Here is a 17,263-nt window from a genome sequence, read left to right on the forward strand (position 1 = left end):
GTTATTACGCGTTCATAATTAGTAAATACATTATAATGTAAATAAATGAATGGTCAGTTGGCATCTCTTCGACACAATTGATACCAAACACATGGACTGCACAAAACTAGAAGACCTTGAACCCTGTTGCAAAGCCGAGGACAAGTTGAGAAATGAGCAACCCAAACATTAGGCAAATCATTGACCACGGTTGCACGCGTACGCATACGTAAGCCAGTCGGATCGGGCAGCAGACCGGCATTGCTTTGTATAGAAGCCCTACCTGTAAGAGTGTAAATACTAAGTAGGATTAAAAAATTACTGTACTGTAATTAAATTAATGCAACTAATGCATTATCTATGTGGTTTTATGCTCACAACGACGCTTACCAGTTTACTTCTTAAATTTTCGATATTAATGCCACAAACCCAATACGTGAACATCTCGTGCATGGCGACTTGGCATTCATAAAAATTGCATCAGTAGATTCAGTACGAGTACTATTAAAAAACGTATTGTAAGTTTGTGTGATACAGTGTACCAGAGTCCAATACAATACGCTAGGCTAGTTGTAACCTGTAACAGAGGTTCTTATTATTATAGAGATAGAATATACCCTGCTGTAACTTTCGAAGAAAGTCCAGTAGAAGTACAGTAGGTAATAATATTCTCCAACAAGCTTCTTCGAAATATCAAAAACCGTTTTTAAAACTCTGAAAGAGGACCAAGAATACGTCTACCAATACTAATTTTTACTGTGCAGTGTACGTCGTACTTTCAGTCCCGAAGTACATTACATCTCTCTAATTATTGTTTTTTGTGGAGTTGTACTGTGCGAGCACAGATTGCCACAGAACACTTGTAATCGTTTTCTCATTCGTGTTCTTATTTTTGGTTTTGGGCAGCAGTTTAAACGCACAAAAAACAATGGTCTACAGTACACAATTTAAAATGGCTTAAGTAGAAGTACAACACTTATTAGAACACTATCTATAAATATAATATTAATATTATAATAGTTATTAACTTATTATTGATGTAGGTGCTCCTCCGGTATTGTGCAATCTCTATATGTAGGTACGACTCGTAGTACTACGTACAAAGTCACTGCAAACTTTTAATACTTAGCAACCAGACTGACCTGACGAGTTCGGCTCAGTTCATGCTGCTTTGTTGGGTATAAAAAAACTGGTACCAAACGCAATTACAAATGCTAGCCAGCCAGGTTAATATCGGTTTTTTTGCTAAGCATTTTATGTCGCGTACGCGACACGCGGTGTACTTTCGAAAGGTGGAAGAGCCTCTTTTCGATCGTTGCACTCATTTACTTACCGTACTTATTTATTTGTTCACCGCCGGTACTTAACAACAAAGTGATTAATACAAAATTCTTACAGAAATCTTACTAAGTTAGGTTATGTAGCAAGTTGCATACGTAGTACTAGTACAGTAAATAATGAGCGGTATGCTGGAATGGAATAAATTATAGTATCATATCTATAGCATAATAATATGTACAAGCTTATATAGATATATCTATATATACTATATATATATGGTAGTTTGTCGCATATCAATAATTTGTTGCAACGACACGGAATATTTTCGGCATTCTTTGGGTTTGAATCGCAGCTCATACTGTATGCACAAGGCAAAATTTACTTAAATAAAAGCAAGAAAATTTTAATACAACGTAGTACAGCACTAATTCGGTATTTTAACTTTATAAGTGCTTACTTACAGTAAGTACTCGTGCAAATTGCATTTAAGACTGTAACTAATTCGATTTTGCTTGCTGTACTTCTACACGTATCTACGAAATTCGATAATTATTATCGAACAATTATTAGTATTGATTATATTCTGCGTACATGCAATGAGGTCTGCACGTAAATACTTTTCTTAATATTTAAATAGGTAACTAAGGTACTTCTAGGTATATTCGCACAATCAAGACGTCAAGCGATTCGGATGGCCCAGACGGTTCGGAGCAGACACCACGTCCACAACGAACCTGGACGAGACGGTTCATTTCGGTGCACTGTTATGTCGATGTGGCGGATGTGCCATTAATACTGGGACTAAGCTATCCCGAAGGCTGATGTTGTAACATCTCACTAGCGTAGCCGTGAAGGCTGGTTTGTAAAGGCTCGTAAAATCGTAAAATTTACGCATTCTACTCGTGTGGATATGTATGCTGTCTGGACTCCGCCCAAGTGTGTGTTGCAAGCCCAGTGAGGGTTTGTAGGGTGGTTGTTATTACGTCGCCAAGAATAATTTATAATTTTATAAGCTAATCTTACATCAAAGATGAAGTCAATTATTAATTTCCAGCCTTTATTTGTAATTAAGGTTTCCAGAGGCTGCTATACGGCAAAACAATCGTAATTTTTTTATGCGAAACCCACTGAGCCATTACAAGTTGTGCGTAGAATCTAATGAATTCACAAGTTTCAGAGACGACCAATTGTTGGCTTCGATCGGTATGCAATTTGTCGCGCCTAGTTTCCTTGAACGGTGGAGTGTAAGCTGAAATCCGACTATAGGCAGCTCATTCACTTCTGTTACGCTGTGCGAAGCAGACGTATCTCGGAGAATTAATGTGCTATTGGAATTTCGCGCCTAAATTTTGTTAACGCGTTTTACTTCTGCCTTTTTGATTTCTTATTTATTTGGTTTATCAGCGTTTAATGTATCAGCTAAACTGACTACCTATCAACGAAAATGCTGGGATTTTCGATAACCGGACTTTTCACGACGAGTTCTCCTAAGACGGATTCCTCAGCATCAAATAACAGCCAGTCATTCGGTAAGCCGTTTTGATGTTACACAAGCCGACAAGTCCACGTATTGTTGAGTAAGTGTTTGATGCATTTCGCGCTATTACTTACAACACACGTAGATGGTCTTCGAATTGTTTCTATTTTGCCGCCACATTCTGCTCACCGTAGTGGACAATAGCCCGCCATAATCACAGTTCAACGCCTGTCTGGTTACTGTTACCCTGTGACGAAGTTGGCGCACCCGTATTGTTTCTTTCATATTGCTCAGTATTCTATGAACCATTCCAACGATTTCACGCAGTAATCTTGCGATGTCGCAATCACCATCCTGCGATCCATGTAGACTGTAGTGTAATCTAACCGCGCTATTGCTTCGACTACTAAGTCACTACTTATTCGATTTTTTAGTACACCGATATTACGTAAGATTGTTTCACCAGAGGAAGTGGAAAAATTTAAAACCAGCTGACTGACTGTGGCCAGCGTATTGAATCGTTTTCTAGATGAAGAATTATTTAACGTTATTTTCCTTATTCCACTAATATCGTCCTTCGTTTTTTGCAGGTAAAAGTTTACAAGATATGGAAAAGAAATACAAAACGATAGCCAATATTGGTAATGGTGGATTTGGGAAAGTTTATTCCGGTTTTCGACGTTCAGATAAACATCCGGTAAGGAATGACGTCATGTGCTTTACTGGCTTAATGCAATACCAGCAATATGCCTGAATCAGTTTCCCCGTACAAAGTACACCACCATAATGCAAAAGAGATCGCAATCTTACCGCCCTAATACAGGAAATCGGACTAATCTGATCTGTTTTTCCTTTTCGTCATTCTGACAATGTGCTTCTTTCTGTTGTTGATTTTTTTACTGACTTGTCTTTTGGTTTATCTAGGTGGCCATTAAGGTGGTGAGCGGGAAAAAGGTGCTAGCATGGCGCACGGTAAGCTGAGTTGTTGATTGTGTATTGACATGTTATTATTGAGTCGCGCTCATGTGATGCAGCGGGCGGGACTAGCAGTGCAGAGGGTTGTTTCCCAGACAAACAGATGACGAGTCAGAGAGCGGGAATGGCAGCAATGCTGCACAGCATAGCTGGAGGTGGTCATTTCATTGAACGTTTAACGTCTGCCCGAAATAAGGGGTATTAGATATGGGGTTAAATTCCGATAATTTGATGAGGAATTTTGTTTTGATGTTTTCGACTATTGTAACGGCCAAAGACTTTCAGACAAACGATTTCAGCTCAGACAAGACCGGCAACCGAATCGAACAGCCGAGGCCTAGTCAGCCAGTCTGATTGATGTTTATCGTTTTAGCTTAAGGAATGTTTCTTTCCGCCATCATAAAATGCCATTCGCGCACTGAATGGCTATGCGCAGGCTGGTATGTGAGCGTGCATTCTGGTCTCTTCAATAGCCTCGACTCAAACTATGATTCATTGGCCTTTGCTAAGCTTCGGCCTTTACATAGCTTGGGGGCATCGCAAGAGACATAGCAGCAGCCGGTTGTGAAATCGCAATCAGTAGTGTGAGAGAGAAGACGGCGGCTCCGTTCGCGTCTTGTGTTCGGGTTGTCGGGTCGGTTTTCCAATACGCCGCTTTTACTCATCTGGACAAATATGTGTGCGTATGACCGAGCGTATGATGTGGTGGTAGCGTTTTTCAAACGCGACAGTGTAAAGCATTATGGCGGCCCAGACTGCTGTGTAACGGTGGGAATGGTTTTACGCATAGAGTATGTCAGTGGTCTGCGTGTGCTGCCGCATCGTAGAGGAAAGCTCTTTACGCCGTTTAAATTTACATGGCTCCGGCTGGCCTACGTGTTATGTACGCCCGGCAAACTATAATCGACAATCCGCATGACGCTGCAAAGAATCACGCGCTGTATTTACTCGACTGCGTCCGTTTGTGCCCATAAGTTATTGATTCGCACTCTTCATTAAGCAGCCATGCGGCAGTTGTGAAAGAGAGTACTTAACAATCCCCATAAAACACGGTTCGTCTGCGCAACCGGATGAAGTCTTACGATGAATACCAAAAGTAAAATGTAGTATTTAATTGAGTCTTCTTTCATTAGAAGTATGCGATAGCAAAAAAACCGCCGCTTCAAAAGTTCGGATACGGAAGGGTGCGAATAGTGAAATATTTTCCATGTAATAATGCGTGTGTGTTCGTAATCGCATAATTAGAAATTGTAAACAAATCCGAAAATAGCTCTGCCAGTGCAGGAAGATGGTTTGAGAAAGTTGCGTTCCGTGTCATAAATTATTACAGTGTCTGCTAGTTGTGTTCATTAATCATGGATTGGTGGAGGAAGACGATGAGTTTAAAATGACCGAACTTCTCTGCGCCATGGAGCAGGCGGAGCAGACATCTCGATTTAGTTTTGCCCGACAAGAGATATCTCTGCAATATTCTATTTGACGAGATAGAGCAGAAGAGAGACACGACATTCCGTCAGATGGCAGTCTATTGAAAGTTTCCTAAGATGTACATATAATCAATATGACTCAAAAACTAGTTCCGCTATAGTCAGCATAGTTGGCCATATTTCTCAAGTAGGCAATGTCGTCACATAGTAAAAATAGCCAACGCCATCGTAAAAAGTGCAAATAATTGAATATCATATACGGGATCACAAGGTGCTAAAGTTCAGGTTTATTTTATGGTCAAACAGAGAGTAGGTACTTCGTTAACTCCGGCTTCGTACCCATAGATTAACGGCTGATTCTGGCTGAATACTTAACAATTATTGCTGATTGTCCAGTTGCTGAATTTAGTGTCTCAAGTAGTCTGCGAGCTGATGTGAAACTTTTTCCCGATTGGATCACGTTGGGATATTGAATTTTTAGTTGTTTCGTAACACTTTACAGTGGTTTCAACAGCAGGCGCGTGCTCATATTGTTGCCTGCGCCCTGACAGTCTGGAATAAACAATTGCGCAAATCAGATTTCGCTTCACTAGGCAAAAATGCAATATAATTCTTTCGACAATGTGATGTGTGATTAGTAATTGCAAGTAGATTGTACCGGTTGTACCTTGTCGCGAGGTAGCGCATAATAAAATTGGTGCCTACATTCTCGTGATCGATTATATTTTGGCGGGAAGGATGCTATCGATACGATAAGGAAATTAAGATGCGCAACAATACGGGCGCTTTTCGCACGCAGTTTAATAAAGAAGCAAGCGATAAGACAGTTGGCCATGTGTGTTGCAATAGATGCACAAGGATAGGCTTGTATAAACACGGCTGTTGTGCTGACTGGTTTTGATTGATAAAGTGGCGCGGCGCATGGATACTAGAAAAGCGTAATTCTGAATCGTTATTGCATCTACCGTTACCCGTTATCTAGTCTCCATTACGGCCAGATAAGCACTGTCGAGACAGATCAAACAATGAGCAGAGCAAATTGTTGGAATTTCGATTAAATATTCGTTGATAACCGCTTAATTACGCATTGCAATAGTTCGCATGGGCGTTTGCGTGGGAAACTGTGGTCAGTGCTGTAGTTAGTACCTAAATGCAGAAACAGTAAATACAAAAAATGAAAATTACAGAGTAGAGAGTATTGGATCTGATGATCAAGTTAAAAAATTGGGGGTGTTTTTGGGCAATCTGCAGTACGCCATAATGTTTTCGAGCAATTAATGTCTTTCGTAACACAACAACAATGAAGCTGTTTGCTGTTTTGAATTACGCGCTGTTGAATCACATTTTCAGAGTATTGTAATTCTGTTTACGTGCTCGTGTGCATGACTTGTGCGACTTGTTGTTGACAGTCGGTTGTTTTTGTTGCAGATTAAAGGAACGCAAGTTCCAATGGAGGTGGCCATGCATTTGAAAGTACAGCAGTCAGGTTGTCCGGGCATTGTGGGATTGTTGGACCACTACCAGGCAGAGAATGGCAACCACATCCTCATTCTTGAACGGCCGGATCCTGTGCAGGATCTGTTTGATTTTATCACACAGCGCGGCGCTCTCGACGAGTTCATTGCGCGGGTCTTCTTCCGACAGGTATGGCAGGAGTAGCAGACAGTCTGGAATGCGGTAAAGTTTGTCATGTATATGGCTTTACAACCGGCAACCAGGGATAAGCTAGTGGGGATTGCATAACCGGTTCCTTGTGATATTTTTGGAATCTTCCCAGCAGCCAAGATGATGTAACAGTGCGTGATCATGGCGTTTGTGCGTTGCAGATTGTTGAAGCCGTACATGCCTGTCATGCTAACGGCGTTGTACACCGGGACATCAAGGATGAGAACATTCTGGTCGATATGCACACGGGGCGTTGTTATCTTATTGATTTTGGATCCAGTGATGAGTTGAAATCAGAGCCCTACCAGGGATACGATGGTAAATATTGGTTTCACTATGGAGTTTTGTACTTGTTAGATGTGCTGAATGGATTGTAGGATAGATTGTAGAGTGTGTAGTGCTACATCTGCTGCGTACTATCCTTAGTTTTGTTTCGTAATAAAAATCGATTTTCACTCGTTTCCTTTTTCAACAGCTGGCACCAAAGTCTACTGCCCGCCTGAATGGGTCAAAAGCGGTGTATTCCATGCGTCAGCTGGTACGGTGTGGTCCCTTGGCATTCTGCTGTACGACATGCTCTGCGGCGATATTCCCTTTGAAAACGAGGAGCAAATCCTTCGCAATACACTACTTTGGCGTAATACGAAAGTTTCTGAACGTAAGTAGCACAGCGCTAATTATGATCTATTCCATAATGTTGCCGGAAGTTGATGCCGGTTGTGTCAGCGATAAGGATCGCTCGCTAGGCAGACTTTGCTCACTTTCTCACGCTAATAATGTGTGGTATGCTGTTTACAGGGGCCAAAGATCTGATACGGCGTTGTTTAGCATACCGGCCGGAGAAGCGGCCCACTCTGGACGAAGTCCTAGGTCATCCGTGGCTGAATCAGTGCAAATACGATGAGAACTTTGCCTATTACTTCCAAAGCTACTGCAATCGACGGCCGCGTGTCAAAGTTCCTACGACCAGTTTTCCCATTGCTGTGCCTTCGCATATGATGATGGCCCATGTCGGTACTCAGTCGCTACAAGTCGCACGCGGTGGGGTACGCTCGTCCCACTCGATATCACCCCTGTCGCCGGTAATGTGGACTTTCGACTGTACGGCTATACGCAATGAGAGCTTGGATTCCGAAGGATGCAGCAGTCCGTCGTCCATTTCTGATGGAAGTTTGGGCGTATCAACAGCTTACTGAAGAACTGGAATTTGCAGCTGACAATGAGCAGTCGCACAGTCATGACAAGGACTATCAATGTTTTCCCCCTAACTTTTCCTCCTTCTCTGTATCTGTTTCCGATTTGATTTTTTTGTGCAAACACTGTTCGATGGATCTCGTATTTCTTATTCTCGTCCAGCTCGTGTGTGGGAAGATGGTACTGCAGTAAGCCCGGAAATATGGGAAGCTGATCGGTGGACCATGAATTTATATTTCCCGGGTTCGTTGGATTGAAAAGTTTCGCGAGGAACAAAAAAAAACAGCAATGCAGTACGGTTTATCTGGCAGACCGGGACAATGGCGCATTGTCCATTATTGCCAAAAACCAACCAATTTGCTGTGATAGCTTTATTATTATTTGGGATGGAAAGATTGATGACGGGCGAGCACGGATGTGGAAGAGGATAAGCAAATGTAAATTATTTTGGATTCTTAAGTTATTACTTCTGGTGACGACTGCTGTGGCAGTCGTTGCATCTAATAATGATTTGCGGATGGAAATTGTATATACAGTTCTAATAATTTGCTGTACATAGATGTTTGATGTGTATATAGCTCGTGTTACCCTTCTAATAATCTTGCAGTTGACCAATGATGTTTGCTCTCGGCTATGTTGTTGGTCGGTTTTTCTCGTCGGTTATGTTACTTATTAATAAAATTGCAGTATGAAGTTAGTGCAGTGTTTGGCGCGCGTCTGACAGGAATGATATTTTGCTCAAACAAATATTACGTAACATATTCAAATCGCAAGTTCACAACTTCCGCTGCATATGCCGTCATTCGCCAGAAGATTGCGTGGCGGGTGGATGCCAAATCCGATTACTTCCAAGCTGATAGTATTTACCTGTTAATCATGAATACCCAGTTACTACTGCAAGAAGATTGGGGTCGTTAATGTTTCATTCAATAATTAGCGACGAAACTCTGAGCAGAAAGCGAAATCAACACAATCAAAATGGTCAATTGTCTGTAAAAAGTAAGATAAAAAACAAATTAAATGATTAAATCAAATTGGACTTATCAGAAGATACAGTGTACAATACACAAGTAATTAGTCAGTACGATCCACTAAGTCTGGCCCATCGATGGGCCATTAATAGCGGGCAATCTGAAAACTGGTTAATTTCTGTTACCAACTTATGTCATTTTGCGCTTAAAAACAACCTCATAACTCCGCAATATACAAAATTATTATACATAACGGTAGAACGCAAAATTAAAACGTAGAAGAGATTGTTGCCGCCTGGACTCTGCTTACAGTGCCTTACACGTTAAATCAGAATGGCTGCTACCAAATGCATGCGCTGCCGTCATTGTTTGTTGCAGCTACAGCCCTATCGCGCCAACGCCGCCAAGTGTGGACACTTTTTCTGAAAAATCACTAAAGGTCAGCCGTAGACAAATTTATAATTATTTGATTTTCATATCGTTGCTGCTTGCGTCTAGCAAGTTTTGCGTTTTGGTTTGCCCTGCTGAGAGCGTTTTTGAATTTACAGCAATATGAAAATGAAAACCGACCGGATTAAAAATGTGGCTTGACCCATTGGCCGTGGCTGCCATCTTCCGACTCAAAATTTGTTTAAAAATTTCCTTGATGTCGCACAGCAAAAATAATAAGTTTGGGCTGTTCCGCAACCAATGCTCTTGCGATATGTGCAGGACATCCATCGAATTCCATGAAACCTGCGTGACCTTTGCAAATTTACCGCAGGCCCCGTCAAAGTCGAGGGCGACCTCCTTTGCGCCTTCGCCGGACAGCCGCCGAATGTCGCAAGCAACCGTTCTTGATAAAATCTCATTCAGAAGGTGTTGAGCATCCTTTTTAAACTTTTCGTTTACACAGTAAGCCCGAGGCATCTTGTTCCAGCAAGTTTAAGCAACAGTCTTAGCTTTTTTTAGTCACCGCTTTAATGGTTTTTTCTTCCATTCGTCCGGCGCTTATACCTCCTCGCCTGTGCTGTTGATATTTGTCAACACTCCAAAATAAACTAGCGTAACCCAAATCTGATTCATGGAAGTTATCAGCTCGAGGTCCCCAGGTCCATGTGCTAGGCAACCGCACTTCTCGGTATGTCGTTTTTAACACAGAAGCCTATGGGAGAACCACTTTGTTCCGAGATCAGCGCAAGCACTGGTCATGTAAGATGTTTCTGACACGCGTAACGGACACCTTGTGGATCATTCAACAACTTTCCAAAAACCCCACGCAAAAATCTTAAGTGGTGGTACTTCTCGAGGGGCATTCATAAGCATAAAACAAACGACCGCTACCCCCTCCCCTAAAACACCGCTCGTCTCCCTACTGGCACATCAAAAGACTTCGATTTTGATCTTGCTTGATCCGCAATAAAAAACTACGCTGGAATAGTGCAAAACATAAAACAAAACGACTTACGAAAATATTTCTTAATTTATTTTATGCAACTGTCCACACTTGGCGCGATAGAGCTGTATTTGATTTTATTATTAAAGGTGCGTGTGCATTTTTGTCTTAATTAAGCTTGTCGAAGTGATAATGGAGTTCGTTAACAAAAGTATGCACGTGCAGTCCTTGATATAATAACTCATCTACGGTTACCATTTTCAATGGCGCTACCTGTTTAATTAATTTATTCAATTAGTAATGAAAGATGCTTCGATAAACTGAATTCTGAGAAAACTCCGACTAAACCACTGCCAATCACAGAATATACTGCTGGGAAATGCACTTCGATTTTCGCCCTTTATCCATCGTTGAGCATAACAAATAAAATTCAGATAATTTCGATGAAATGCAAGCAGACCACCTACCTACTACGATGCTTTAAGTACATTTTCAAACAGATTCGAAGTGCATCCAGGCTGCTGATTGTATGATAAATATCAAAAGTTTGATGGATTAGCAAATTGTCTAAAGCGTATTATAGCGTACTGCCGGCACTGGCAAATTGGCAATATGTTAGCCTACATTTATCCCTCTTGTCCAGCAATTAGGAAATCATTTGCGCAACCTATTCTTTTCATATCTCTCATGCATCGTTCTATCCAGAAGACAAACGACCACGATGGGAATTCCACATGTAAGCTCTTATGCTACTCCTGTCCGCATTCACAAACCACTTACTGGTTACTTGGGATAAATAGAAACTCAACCATTTGTAAACCCTCCTGACCTAATTTTGTCACCTTTGTTTCAAAATGTGGTTTATGGTTGCATGAACGGTCAAAGCTATAATCCCGAGGACAGGATACATAAGATTTTTACATATTTAGGAAATGACATACATAATAATTATACATGTCCTGTATTGTCCGTTTCTTGATAACACAGCTCGAGTGATCAACACAGAGTAACATGTGATTTGCTTAGCAAAAACCAACTCAGGTCACAATATAACACTAAACTTATACATTAGGAAGTGTTGTACATTTGGCGGTATGCAAAAATGTAATCCGACATCTTTTGAGTCGCTTGAAATTAAAACCCTCAATTCAGGTGGAGAGCGTTTTCGGGAAAACGTTATGCCTTGTAAAAGCGCATGAAAGCCTATTTTACCGGCACTGGCGCAGATTGTCAGAAATTATTGTCAGATTGTCAGAAATTAATGTGTATAAATTAATGTGTACAAACCATTGTGTAGAAGTATGAAATTAAGCCTTGTAAGTTAAGCGGGCATAGTTAAGCAGAGTGACCTCCAAATTCATCAGAATTTTGCAATCTCCACGGCTAAAGCTACAATACTGGAAATTACAATTTAATAAAGTAAAACTTTTGAAATGGTAACTGAAAGCCGTTTATATGGCTGTGTGTATAGTTGAACACGTAATACGTGAATACAAAGTATACCTGTATATTTATCCTTATATTTCAGATAACTGCAGTAATAATTGTATTATTATCGTGTAACTACTTTCATTCATATGTTTTTCACAGCAAGCGTCGTTAGTAATTGTAAGTTTGTGAAAAATTGTTGGAACACCATACGTTACTTTGCTGTCCAACCTGTCGTAATTAGTTTGACCGTGCTGTTGCAAATTGTGTGGTGTCATTACGCATAATTATAGTATAAGCAAGTACACTTACATGTAACTTGTCGTTTTGTAAATATTTTCATATCACAATTAACGGGATCGACACCGCGACTTTTTCGTGCATGGATAGAAGGCGTCGGTTCCGCACTAGCAAAGTCGCAAAAATACAGATACCTCGAACTTCTGCAATTTTCGTCGATCAAAAATAAAACGATACGGTTTTCAGTGTACACACTGTCACTGTCTGTGATAATTCGCTATATTTTCTGGATCAGAGACTATGTTAATATGAATTGGTAACCCTTTTGCAGTGCAGCACAGAACTTTTTCCACCGCAATCGGATGATCACCGTTTTGCACAGTAATACTTACAGTATACGCATCAAGATGTGACTGCATTTAGTGGTATAGAAGTGAATCGGAAAACGTTGTACTGTTCAAAGGTTACAAAGGGGCTCTCCTTAAAAAAGTGTGTAGTTGAAATAATCGAACGTTACTCTCCAAAAAATGCAATGCACGGATCAAAGTTAGTAAAAAGACATACAGTACATATAGATATCTAAAAATAATCTAAAAACAACAATAAGAAGGTGGTATTCATAAGGGTATATTGCAAACAAATTGCAAAAATTTGAACCGACGACACCAGACTTCCTGCATGAGTACAAAGAGTATTACGACAGTCTAAAGCAGACACAAATAATTAGATAGCAAGTGAACAGTGAACACATACAGTATTTATAGATCTTTCCCATAAACGATCCACCGAGCACAATTAAACCACGAACACCCTATGACATGTACTACTATAATATGCAAACCGGTACCACAAACCACCACAATTCCACGTACAATAACAAGCAAAAACAACGAAAGCGGAAAACATAATAATAAATAAAAATTAAGACAGTTTAAACATAAAAGCCAAAGCTGCATCAAGATTCAAAACGGGTTGTAAATAAATATCACAGTCTGCTAACCAGATTGGCACACCAATTACGAAGGCCATGAAACATGTAAAATGATAAAATTAAATTGATTTATCGAAGAAAATGTTGATAAATACTTGGGAATTATTTCCGACGATCAATCTCCAAATAATAACTAACACTGTACGACTTTCAAAGCTCGAAAGCTTTTCCCTAGTGCGAGTGCTTTCACTTGTCTAAAACACAAAGCACAAAACAAATATAATAAAACTAATACAAAATAAAGATTTATGTGCTAACATTGCTACTCCTGTAAATATACGCACTGCCTAAGACCGCCGTGCGTGTAAATAATTTTCAACAAATAAATTTTCCAGGAAAACGTTAAACGATAAAAAATCGTACGCGTAAAGATGGATGATTGTCAACAACCTCATAAAATCAAACCAGAAAAGTATAGATTTTACAGAATCAATAATAATTTCTAATAGGCTGGGAAGGACAAGATAACGGAGTTTGCCTACTGCATAGGCTTCATAACAATACTAATTTGATTGTGTACCCTTAATTGGACAGTAGTGGACACTGGATGGTTATAGGTGCCAATAATCTCAACGCTTACTTCTTTTAATGCATCTCGCTCCAGTTTCACTTTTTCATATTCATTATCCAAAATTTCGTAGCGTTCCTCCAAATCGCTATTCGCTTCAAGAAGTGCGAGACCCTTCTCCGCACTTTCCTTCAAGTTGCTTTCAGCGATCTGCAAATCCGTTCTCAGTTTTTCAACTTCCAGCTTTGCCGCTTCCAGATTTATGCCCATGCTGTCCATCGTTTACAATAGGTAAAACTCCAGGAAATAACTGCACAAAAAGAAGAACCGCGATCGTTAGAAAATTTTTCGTTCGCATGTAACAAATAAACAGAGAACAGTCAAACATAAGCAGGCTGCCGTAAACAAATCAGATAAAATAAGTAATATCGCACGCTGAATCGCTGAATGTGTGCTGCTTCAACTTCTCTTCCTTTACTTACTTACCTTTCCAAGAATGTGAATGCAAACTGCAGCAAACAGCACCAAAGGATGTGCTTTCGTGGACAGTTGGAGGTGATTCGCGTACAGTTCGGCACAAAATGTACCAACCTGTCCAGAGTTCCAAACTGGAGATGTTGGGATGTAGCAGTCTAGCAGAAATCCTGCGACAACGACAACACGATCCTCATCAAATGCTGCGAATCAGCGGATGCATTTTGCACCTGTGCTCGTACTTGTAACTTGTTACGCTGACAGCAGAGTGCGCACAATATCCCACCCTGCATGACTGAATAAAAATCGAGATCTGCCGTACATAATAAGTTTAAACATGTATTTGTTATATTTTAATTTTTATTAATAACTAATTTAATAATTTATGCTACCAAAGAAAGTTCGAATCTTTAAAATCACATCACACAGATTATTTTGAGGAGCAGTGCAAAAGCCAGAAGTGAGAAAACCTGAAAAGTTGAAAACGTATCCTGATTTATCGTAAAAATGGTCTGACGGTCCTGACCAGTAAATCAGGTATGTATGTACTTACATACGTGATACGTCTACTGTGTGAACTGCGGTTCTGACGACTCCCTGTACCGTAAAAGAAAAAAGTGCATATCATCAGTGAGCAGCAAACAGATATGGAGCAGGCTTTTTTGTCTGATTCTATTTTCAAAATTTTTACTCCAAACGAGGTCTTATCTAAAAGCATATCTGATAAAGCTATTCTTTCCCGGTTAGTTTGACTTCGCGCTTTTTCTGTTGCGACGGAAGGAAGAAATGGCGTCAGTATCCATGGATGTTGATACTGGTGATACCGCGAATGGAAACAAGGACGCTAACGGAGACGTAGATCTGGAATCTGCTGTCGTGGAAGGTTTGTAGACTAGTTGTTTTAATTTGTCAAAATTGTCGTGATAAAATAGTGTAGTATCCACAACTTCCGATTGCAGATATCAAAGATTTCGTTAAACTTCTCGAACGCGCTGTAACAGCAGGAGATGCTCGTTCGGTAGTCCGGCCAGTTCGTGGTCTTGGCTATGTCCGTAAACACCTGACACCTGTAGTTCTCCGTCGAATTATTCGCGGCTTGTGTTTGAATAAGGAGGATAAAACATACTTTGCGCAATATATCGGAGATGTAAGTGTTTAACGTTTTTGGGAATGAATTGAGTAGAGTTTCCATTCAGAAACTGAATATTATTTTTCCAGTTGATTGACGAGCCAAAGAACCTGTCTCCGTATGGATCTGTTTTCCAAAAGCTGGCTAATGCTGTCCATAAGCAGGGCACTATGATCCCGGAAGTGACCGTTTACCTACATTTACTGATTTTGTTGCATCTTCTCGACGCCGGAAAAAATTCTGAAGTAAGCGTGTGGGCGTTATAACGATGCTTGTCCATTTGCGTTGAAGCACTCGTAATTTAACATAATCAGTAAACTCAGTTCGAAAATTATCGTTGCTTACCTAATCGAGCGCTTCGGAATTATTGTATGCACAAAAAGTGTATAAAAAGTTATTGAGAGTTGTGTTCCCGACGACCCTGGACACTTCCCTCTCGTTTGATTGCCATGATTTTCTTTTAATTTTTGATAGGGCTGAATTTTCTGGTTTGGTTAGGCTCTTTCTTGTGCGGAAACACTGGTGGGCAAGGTGATTGCGAATACACGACGAACGATGGATCCGTTGGCAGCACGTGTGTATTTCTATTATGCTCGTGCATACGAAGTCAACGGAAAGCTCAGTTCCATTCGACGCTTTTTGCTATCGCGTTTACGAACTGCCACACTGCGGCAGGACGATGATGGTCAAGCACATTTGGTCAACTGTCTTCTGCGCAGTTATATCCAGGATAATCTGTATGATCAAGCCGAGAAACTAGTCGGCAAGCTGAGCTATCCGGAATCTGTCCATAATAATCAGTTGGCTCGCTTCCAATACTATCTCGGCCGAATTAAGGCGATGAAATTGGAGTACTCCGAGGCGTATCAACACCTGCTGCAAGCATCCCGAAAAGTGCCAACGCATGGTGCAGTGGGATTCAAACAGACGGTACGCTTTCCCAGATTGATGCTTTGGTACTGTAGAATCTTTCGTTCTAGTTCTACCCCATATTTAAATAATTATATTGTGTAGGTTCAAAAATGGTTAATCACGGTGGAATTGCTGTTGGGTGACATCCCTGAACGTGCGGTGTTCTTGGAAAAGGAATACAAGCGGTGCCTTGCGCCTTATTATGAGCTGACTCTCGGTATTTCAATTTTTAACCGAATAAACGCTTTGTGGCTTATAAAGTTAAATACATGGTTTTCGTGTTGTTATAATTCTTTCACTTTTGCAGCTATTCGCGGGGGTAAATTGGCTAGATTCAATGATACTCTGAAACAACATGCGGATAAGTTCAAGCAGGATCAGACGTATTCGCTGATCGTCCGTCTTCGACACAATGTTATAAAGACCGGCATTCGGGCAATTAACACCGCCTATTCCCGTATTTCGATTGCGGACGTGGCGAAAAAACTGCAGCTGGACAGCGTAGAGGATGTGTACTTTATTTTGGCTAAGGCCATTAGTGAGCGCGCTATTGAAGCGCAGTTGCTGGCCGATGCAGGCGAACTGGCGTCTAAGGAGAATGTTAATATATATGCGACAAAAGATCCCTTTGTAGCGTTTGATAAACGCATTCGTTTCTGTCTGGAAACATACGATCAGAGTGTCAAAGCCATGCGCTTTCCACCGAAATCGTACCACGGGGATCTGGAATCAGCTGAAGAACGACGAGAACGTGAAGCCCAAGAGGCCGAACTCGCGAAAGAGATTGCCGACGAAGATGATGATATTTTGTGAATTATTTACGTGCATCGGTGGGAGCTTGTTAGATTACTGCATTAGCTGCTTGCAGCTAAACTTAAACTGTCGAAAGTTATGCCGACTTTCTTCCTTTCTTTCGATTTCTGCATCAGCTTTTTCATGGCGAATTCCTTTATCGTTGTAATAACTAACAAGACGATACAAAGTGGTGTTGAATGGCATCTCGGAATAGCTTGATTGTCCACAAAATGTTCTCAGAATGCCATCACGGAATAGCCCATGTAGATGCATGTATTTTCATTGCGGCTTCACTAAAAATTGTTGAAAAAGCGAAAATTTGTTTTGTTTTCATGCGATTGATTTTTTGTAAGATCTCATACTGTTCTTAACGTTTCAGATAAGATCATAATTCACAAACGCGTTAAATCTTTCGATCAGTTGAAAAAACTACTTGTATAAT

General features: G+C 40.6%; 2 protein-coding genes across 2 annotated transcripts; both read left to right on the plus strand.

Moving 5' to 3' along the window:
• Positions 1-2,461: 2,461 nt before the first annotated feature.
• On the plus strand, positions 2,462-8,689 carry LOC129588102 (serine/threonine-protein kinase pim-1-like). The gene is made up of 7 exons (XM_055482165.1): positions 2,462-2,789; positions 3,328-3,434; positions 3,662-3,709; positions 6,568-6,783; positions 6,966-7,122; positions 7,280-7,462; positions 7,603-8,689. The coding sequence occupies exons 1-7, from the start codon at positions 2,705-2,707 to the stop codon at positions 7,998-8,000; spliced, it is 1,194 nt and encodes a 397-aa protein (XP_055338140.1). The 5' UTR covers positions 2,462-2,704; the 3' UTR covers positions 8,001-8,689.
• Positions 8,690-14,615: 5,926 nt separating this feature from the next.
• LOC129588096 (probable 26S proteasome non-ATPase regulatory subunit 3) lies at positions 14,616-17,012 on the plus strand. Its single transcript, XM_055482159.1, has 6 exons — positions 14,616-14,868; positions 14,945-15,132; positions 15,204-15,359; positions 15,613-16,044; positions 16,129-16,243; positions 16,334-17,012. Exons 1-6 carry the CDS (start codon positions 14,772-14,774, stop codon positions 16,837-16,839), a joined length of 1,494 nt encoding a protein of 497 aa, XP_055338134.1. The 5' UTR covers positions 14,616-14,771; the 3' UTR covers positions 16,840-17,012.
• The last annotated feature ends 251 nt before the right edge of the window (positions 17,013-17,263 follow it).

Source organism: Paramacrobiotus metropolitanus, unplaced genomic scaffold (genome assembly GCF_019649055.1).
Source record: "Paramacrobiotus metropolitanus isolate TYO unplaced genomic scaffold, Prichtersi_v1.0 Parri_scaffold0000028, whole genome shotgun sequence".
NCBI classification, from domain to species: domain Eukaryota; kingdom Metazoa; phylum Tardigrada; class Eutardigrada; order Parachela; family Macrobiotidae; genus Paramacrobiotus; species Paramacrobiotus metropolitanus.

Bases quoted from the DNA above. Each gene is read 5' to 3' on its own strand.
- LOC129588102 (XM_055482165.1), top strand. From the start codon at position 2,705: ATGCTGGGATTTTCGATAACCGGACTTTTCACGACGAGTTCTCCTAAG. The intron at 2,790-3,327 runs GTAAGCCGTTTT...CGTTTTTTGCAG, and splicing joins AAATAACAGCCAGTCATTCG to GTAAAAGTTTACAAGATATG. The intron at 3,435-3,661 runs GTAAGGAATGAC...TGGTTTATCTAG, and splicing joins GACGTTCAGATAAACATCCG to GTGGCCATTAAGGTGGTGAG.
- LOC129588096 (XM_055482159.1), top strand. From the start codon at position 14,772: ATGGCGTCAGTATCCATGGATGTTGATACTGGTGATACCGCGAATGGA. The intron at 15,133-15,203 runs GTAAGTGTTTAA...TTATTTTTCCAG, and splicing joins TTGCGCAATATATCGGAGAT to TTGATTGACGAGCCAAAGAA. The intron at 15,360-15,612 runs GTAAGCGTGTGG...TGGTTTGGTTAG, and splicing joins ACGCCGGAAAAAATTCTGAA to GCTCTTTCTTGTGCGGAAAC.